At 39.0% G+C, this 7,747-nt stretch overlaps 1 protein-coding gene across 1 annotated transcript in view; it reads right to left on the bottom strand.

Annotated features, from left to right (window-relative positions):
* Window positions 1-577: 577 nt before the first annotated feature.
* The window catches only part of LOC106524741 (rho GTPase-activating protein 6), a 21,777-nt gene continuing 14,607 nt past the window's right edge, over window positions 578-7,747 (bottom strand). Inside the window, exons 3-13 of the mRNA XM_014018667.1 lie at window positions 6,729-6,800; window positions 5,904-6,163; window positions 5,512-5,707; window positions 5,294-5,349; window positions 5,026-5,176; window positions 4,741-4,889; window positions 3,496-3,675; window positions 3,120-3,217; window positions 2,656-2,918; window positions 1,796-1,870; window positions 578-1,707 (exon numbers count right to left, since the gene is read on the bottom strand). Of these exons, the coding sequence (XP_013874121.1) occupies window positions 1,163-1,707; window positions 1,796-1,870; window positions 2,656-2,918; window positions 3,120-3,217; window positions 3,496-3,675; window positions 4,741-4,889; window positions 5,026-5,176; window positions 5,294-5,349; window positions 5,512-5,707; window positions 5,904-6,163; window positions 6,729-6,800 (2,045 nt within the window). The 3' untranslated portion in view covers window positions 578-1,162. The remainder of the gene's footprint in view (window positions 1,708-1,795; window positions 1,871-2,655; window positions 2,919-3,119; window positions 3,218-3,495; window positions 3,676-4,740; window positions 4,890-5,025; window positions 5,177-5,293; window positions 5,350-5,511; window positions 5,708-5,903; window positions 6,164-6,728; window positions 6,801-7,747) is intronic.

A 7,747-nucleotide genomic window follows, 5' to 3' on the forward strand; every position in this document is an offset into this window, starting at 1 on the left:
CACACACACACACACACACACACACACACACGCACGCACACAAGCCATCTACACAAACAACAAACTGTGCAATGTCTTATTCATGCAGTTTTTTTTGAAAGCTAACATCTGCCGCATTTATTTATTTGGTTTTCACTAAATCATTTTTATGCTGGGCTTTAGTTATTTTTCATCTCTTTCAGCCTGAAGGACAAGAAAAGGTTTTCCTTTTTGCTGTAGTTTGTTCAGCGACAAAAATTACACCTAGGACTAAATGATAGCAGCTTTTATGATCCGCACAGTTGAACAGTTTAAGGTCACTACAGTTTAAGGTTACAGTGAAAGAATCATAACAGGCCTATAATTTATTTAGTTTTGTCATGTGTAACAAAAATCAATAAAAAAAGCACATATTGTGTAATCTACATTCAGTAAAGTTTGAATCACTTAGGCTATTAAAAATGGGATAATGACTTTTCAGAATAATAAATATAACATGAATCAGTAACAAGTGTCACTCAACAGACTGTCCACTTGTTTGAGATAGGACACTATATTTAGACTAGATAAATATACAAAATGCAAACAGCTGATGTCAGTTTATTACAAAAAAAGTGAGGCAAACTCAGTTTATTAAGTAGAACAAGTAAATTTTCATTAAATACTTTGTATTTACAAATTGTATAAACATATTCATCTCTATAAATAACATATTATTATTCTTTTGTGTAAAAACACAAATCATTATCTAAATAAGAAAAGAATTRGTGCTTAAATGTAACATTTTGGGTGAAATGACTCATTTTTTCCAACACTTAAACTCCAGTTTTAACTTTCTAAAACAAAAAAATGTCACAAGGACTGAAGTTTTTTCTATCACGGTACGTGTAAAAAAAAACATCTCAAAATACGATAAGTTTCAACTTGTGTTCCAAAGTAAAAAGATTTATGTTTATTAGAAAAAACATTCAAGTGTATTTCTGACATTCACRTCTAAATACAAGTTTCTGATAGTTGCAAATACTTGATCTGAATTAAATTACTYTAGAAAATATACAATCTGGTAACATACAAAATGATCCTTCAGATAAGAACAGCTTTAGATTAACACAGGATTCGGTTTTCTTTAGTGGAGACAATGTTGGTAAAACRTGCATGGTTCAGTTTGTCAGAGAAGGGAGCATCAGACCAAACTTTCTGGCAGCGTTTCTGGGTTTTCACTTGACAACACCTGCCATACACACCAGTTTTCTCTCTGGTAGTTGGTTTTATCAGTGCCTTGTTCTTTTGCAGCCCTCGAGGCGTCGGCTGCATCTGCAGTCTGGAGGGCAGGGCTCTGCTGGGGCAGTTGTAGAGCGTGGAAATCTGCCGGATGATTGAAAATGGAGAGCACAGAGTGAGAGAAAGAACTTTCTACTAAAGGTCCGGAACCCAGAGGCAGAGACAAATTATCTGTCCTGTCCATAAGTAATGGACATTGGGGGCATCCTGTCCTTTGTGCGAAGGCGTCTGAGCTAATGGCTCCTGATTGGCTGCTCGGTGAACGATGCAGCGATGATTCCTGCTGCCTCTGCTCTCTCCGGTCAGTCACCAGGAGGTGTGGCCTGCACTCCAAAACACCCAATGGTGTTTGTGCTGGTCTGACGGGCAGCTTGTTGTTGCCTTGGTGACTGCTCAGCGCCTCTGATGAGCCGTACGAGTCGCATTCTGATGCGTCTCTGAGAGAGCCTGTGAGAAAGCCGTTCGTTAGCATTTTTACATTTATCTCATAACCCAAGGCCATCTGGAGCAAACGTATGRAAGAGGATTCTGTTACCGGTGAAGTGACAGCCAATAAAATCCTTCTCAAACAGCTCATGCCAGGTGTCCCAGAAACAATCAGCCGAGGCCTCTGAGAGAAAACASAAGAATTAAGAGGATTATAAATTCTTTGGTTTAATACTTGATTATATAAGTGGAAAAAATATGACCGAACTAAAGTCATGACCCCCTTTTTAAGCTGGCTTCTGTTTCTCTTTTACTCTGGCACTGTTCCAAGTCTGAGTTGTTATTTTCATTGTACTGCTTGAGCTCTGTTGCTCCTATTGTCAAAAACACAACAGAGACAACAACAATGCTGCAAATCTGATATTTTTGCACTATTATGTGTTTTGTCTTCAAAATCCCTGAASTATTTTAGTTTGTAAATTGTTTCAAATAATAGTCCAAATTGTGAGATGTGGGAATGTTTCGTTAGATGTTAAATCATTTCTAGATTATTTGTATTTTATTTAAAGGTATGTATGAGGCGTATATAAATAGATTTTCATTACGAAACACTAAGTCAGAGACTTTAATTGTTTTTATAAGATAATTAGCTACCTCACAATGTTGAGATAATTATGGGACATCTCCTGATTACAAGATATTGTCTCATAATTATGTCATGTGTTTTGTTTTCCATCACAGTGGCAGAAATGTGTTTCTATAGTTTATAAGATAATGTTTAAAACAAATCACTTGTAAATATTGTCACTATATTTTAACATTAGGAGGTAATGTTCATTTCCTTCAGTGGTTTTGGTTCACAGCTTCCTGAGTGTTGTAGACTGCCTTGAATGGGCCAGTTGGTTTGTGAGGGAGTCACTCTATTTCTCTAAATTCTACTTTGCAAAAATAAAAAGTAATATTGTTTACCTTTGTCAGTGGGGAGTGTTGGAGAAGTGCTGCTCAGTTCACCTTCTGAACGGCTTCTGAGTTCATCCTGCCTGGGATGTCGGGGAACTCTGTGCGAGATTACACTGCTGTCCTCTGGGTATTTACAGAGCAGTCGATCTGATAGCACCGGGGAGTTATTGTCATAAGGGGACACCTCTCCACTGGATGCTTTAAGAGAGTCATTGGACAGAGATCTCTCAGTCAGAGAGAATGAATCCTCAGGTCTGAGAAGGTCTGACTCCCTGCAGAGATGACAACAACAACMAAAAAGATGTTTTCCTAAAAGGAACTACAGCTGTGAGCATCAGAATTTGGGTAAATATAATCTAAGAACACAATTTTCTGAGAATAGAACAAAACACGGGGTCTATTTTATTTGATCCTTTGGAGACAGTGGGCTGGCATAAAAATCCACACAAAAAGAAAAAAAGATGAGAACTCACGAGCACTGAGAGTCCCTCCTTCTTAACAAATAATCCACAACATCCGGATCCGTTTCAAGCAAACTCATCAGCACCTCATTCTGCAGGTCTGCAGGAACCTAAAAAAAGGGAAACATTCTGGTTTCTTTCACTGTGCATTCACAAATAACCACATCAGAACTTTACAACTAACATCAAATACATATTTATCCATAATATGAAGGGAAACGTGTTGAGAAATTATCAAACAGCAGAATTACAGCTGATTTTAGTTTTTTTTTTAAAACACCCTTTATTTGATGAGTTGTGTGTTTTTTTTTTAAAACACCCTTTATTTGATGAGTTGTGTGTTTTGTGTTAATTTGACACGTTCTGGTTTGTAGTGAAAGCAGCTCACCATGAATAGCATATCATAGCTGTCAATCATCCTTTGRACAACACTGATAATGGCTGTACTTTGTTCTGCCCGAGCAAAATTCTGGACTGCAAACTCTTTGTCTGAGTTCTTCTGCTTGTGTAACAGGTTGGGCCCAAAGATGGTGGCTAGGTTGCGAGATGTCATCTTGTTTCCTGATATCTAAAAAAAAAAAGTAAAGAATTTAAAGCATCTTGTACTATTTACAATTTCAAGTCCAACACACAGCATTGTAGTCCTAACTGCTCTTAAGGGGTAATCACTGTTGTTGAATATGGTGGTTATATGTGTTTTGGGTTTTTTATGCCATTTAGGTCACACAAAAAATCGAACCAATCAAGGAAGAGTATTCAGAGGCAGTAGTGTTGTGCTCCATGAGCTCTTCCTCTCTTTCTTCTTCTAAAACAAATAATGGATCTCCCACTTCCTCATAAAAGTCTTCACTCTGTCTCAGACTATCTCTGCCTCTTCTGTCTGAGAAGGTTCTGACGTCAGCCCACACCTCAGAAGCTGCAGCTTCACCTTTAAAATAATGGCCTCATTGTTTTGACACACTAAAACTGACTAAACTAAACACACYTCRCTYGAACTATAAAATTCTAACAYGCTAAARATCACAAATCTCTCAAATTACTCACTCCAGCTCTTCCTGYGTCTCTTTTACTCCCCTCCCTTACTTCTACTAAGGTACTTAAAAATATTAAAGGAAAATACTTGGTGTTASGTACAGAGAGGCAAGATGCAMATAAACAAATATCAACAYGTTCAGCCTTCATGTCACTCGTATTAAGAGGTTACTTGCTTTACAGTAAAGGGTAAAACAAATTAAGACAGCRCAAAGCAATTAGTTTGTTGTGTACAGTATCATGGTGAGGCTGTTCATCAATCATGTAATAAAGATAATCACAATRGATCATCAAGCATAACGCAGCTGCAATTTGGCACAGCACTTTCTTCAAATTAAAGGCTGCAGATGTTAACACACATCTGTCCTGCTGCCCTCTGACGGCTGCAGACTCATCACAGAAAATCTGTAAAACAGTCTGTTTATGTTGGCTCTGATGGCTGCTCAAACCTTTATATATGTGAGCTTCTCCCTGGTATAAGTTATCAAACAGCCAATCCTTATATAGTTTATTCTAAAGTACTATAAAGAACTGATGAGGATCACATATTTAAAGATGACAAAACTGCCGCTGCTTTGACTCATTTTTAGTGGCCGTTTACCTGCTGCCCCTCACTGTCCACACTGTCCTCAGCCTGTTTGGACACAGTGGACAACAAAGAGAGGAGGCTCTGCAGCGTGTCGCTGTTACAGTGAGGAAGCAGAAACACCAGGAGCTGGATGGCGTTCTTCTGCTCTGAATAATCCAGAACTGCAGAAACAAACAGGAAAAACATCAGCTTGTATCAGTTTAAAGAAGCCCAAAAGATTGCACAAATGTTGTCACTGTTGCAACAAAAAACTGTTGTTTTGTTTGGTGTGTGTGTGTATGTATGTGTGCTCCTTACGCATTGTGTGGATGAAGGCTGTGTAGAGTTCCCTTGTCAACAGTGGGTCAGGCAAGTCTCGGAGGAATTTCTTCAACAAAGCAGCAACATCGTGGACACTTTGCTCCTCATTAATGTGCATCTCCCAGCCCTGATCGAACTTCTCTCTAAGCTGGATAAAGCGTTGTCACAATCAGTGCTGTGCATCTTTTCTTTTGTTTATTTTAGTCGAGGCATTTATCAAAGCACAAAGTTGATTTTTGTCTTAATTCAGCAGCTGAAACCTTACCTGTCGTACTCTTTTCTTGGAACTCCCGATGCGGAAAATTCCAACAGTCTGCAAGCCTGAACAAAAAACAGAACATGCTCCAGTTGTGCTGATGTTGTAGCTTTTATCAGGCACAAAAATCCAAATGAAATTATTGATTTATGAGCTCATGGCCAGGCATGCAGGAGCCTATTTATGCAATGCACTCAGTGTTCTTTTTTTTCTGTTTTTTTGTGTACCGTATTTTTCCAGGTGCTGGCAGCAGAGATCCACTATCCTCGGCACCTGTCGGTAAATCGGGTTGAGGCTGAGCTTTTTGTCGCGGGCTTTCTTTCGGTTACCGGCCGTCTCGTCCGGCAGCGACAGCTGAAGGGCCTCCAAGAGCCGAGACTGGTTATCATCCAGGTCAGTGATGCAATCCACAGACACACCGCCCTGCCAATCAAACAGGTGACACCTTTATAAAAGTGACTGGCTTTGTGCCGTGACAGAATTTATGTGCTGGATTTATTCAAAGGCCGAGTTAACAGCTAAAAAATAAATAAAAATGTCACGAGCTCTCAAAGAAGGCCACAGTGGTTGTAATCAGTCAGAATCCCTGCCGCTCAGGCTTATTGACAGAACGGCTCACCCTCCTCTGCGTCCACGGGGCTGTGTCTGCTGTGCTGGGCAGAGGAGATTCGTTAAGGGTCTCAGAGGTGGAGCTCAGAGACGAGCTGCTGCTGGAGAGCTCCCTGTTAGTCTTCTTCAAGCTAGAGGACAGGTGAAGGAAGGATTGCATCAATTCAGTGGGGCTACTGGGCTCCTCCCGCAGCTGGTCATGCCGTTTGTGTAAGCGGTCGTTGGCTATGACATGTGACAGCGGTGCGCCGAACACCTGCGGAGCGGTCTCTGCGTGAGGTGGGAGAGGCAAAGAGCAAACAAGAGACTTCAAATTCACAAACCGCACTCCACTTTAAGTCACAAACACTCTCAAAATCCTTTTTTTTATTCCCTCTAAAAGAGCAGTACTCTGCTGCAAGGACATAATACTCAGAGCACATAACTTCCCAAAGTGCCTTCTGTAAACAAAAAGGGGGGAGTGGGCTGGGAATGCCAGAGGATAGGCTGCAATGAATGAGCCACCACTTAAAATTGTTTTAGTTTTTTTGCCTCGGCTGCCTCCTTCTGATGGAGAACATCACTTTCCTGTTGCATTGTTGCAGAGGGCGGGGCAGCATGGTGGCTAAAGATCACAGCTTCCTCTGTTACTGTGAGATTCTGATCACTCCGAGAGCTGGGCGGATATAAACAGCTGAGAGTGTTTGCTTCACTGGGTGTATACAAGTTTAGCCAAAAGCCTGAGTAACTTTTAAAGTGACAGAAACTGACAAGACTAAAATCTATCTACCTCCTTGTGATCCTAAAACCTTCCAGTTTTAATCCTGCAATTGTGATATATCAAAAGTAACATTACCTTTATCTTTACTCTTCTCTTTAGATAACGAATCCAACTTCTTCTTAAGGAAGGTCTTGTGCTTGTGGCCATCTAAAAAGAGAAGCACAGAATCTGAGTTCAGCTTTTGTTCAGGCTTGCTCCACTCAAACCAATTGTTCACATTATTATACTTTAAGGCTTTACAAAGACAAACATTGTGAAAAGTGTCTAGACAAAGATATGTGGAATTAGTACAGGATCGATTCGAGATCTTTTTTAAGTCTCATTAGGATCAAAGATGTCTTTTGTAAGTTCATATAGAACACCCACACACAGTTCACTGACTCATACACAGGGATTTAAAGAAATTGAATGTGAAATGTCAAAACACTGCAAACAAAAATCACAGACTTAAAGATAATCATCATAACACACCCATGCTAGTTTTCACAAAATACCAAAAAAGGGATAGTTCCTTACCTGTTGYAGATAGCTCTATGAACAACATGAATTTGAAGAAATTTTAAGTAGATTAATTAACTAATGGCTAAACCAAGCAGGTCGAAGATATACTGTCATATACTGTAAAAACAACATATGTCTTCTATCAAAATATACTGCAACTTGGGACTTTGATTTCTATTCTTTTTATTTATTTAACCTTTATTTCAACAGGCAACACATTAAGAACAGTTTCTTATTTACAATGTTGGCCTGAGAGTGCAAAAATAAAATATTCCTGCTTTTAAACCCAGATTAAAGGATCTATTTAAGGAGTCATGTAACTGTTTTAAAGAATGAATGCACTGTTCATTTTATGTTTTATGTACTGTTTATGTTGTTTCCCCTTCCCCATCTTCCCATTTTTAAGTGTTTTAAGTATTTTTGCACTCTCTGGCCAACATTGTAAATAAGAAACTGTTCTTAATGTTTTGCCTGGTGAATTAAAAGTTAAATAAAAATGAAAATAAAAAAATAAATATCTTAAGAATTTCATAGCAATTCATGCAAATGCTGGTTATTAACTTTTACATCATCATAAGTTCAGCATTATATGT

The sequence above is a fragment of the Austrofundulus limnaeus genome, unplaced genomic scaffold (genome assembly GCF_001266775.1).
Source record: "Austrofundulus limnaeus strain Quisiro unplaced genomic scaffold, Austrofundulus_limnaeus-1.0 Scaffold199, whole genome shotgun sequence".
NCBI lineage: Eukaryota > Metazoa > Chordata > Actinopteri > Cyprinodontiformes > Rivulidae > Austrofundulus > Austrofundulus limnaeus.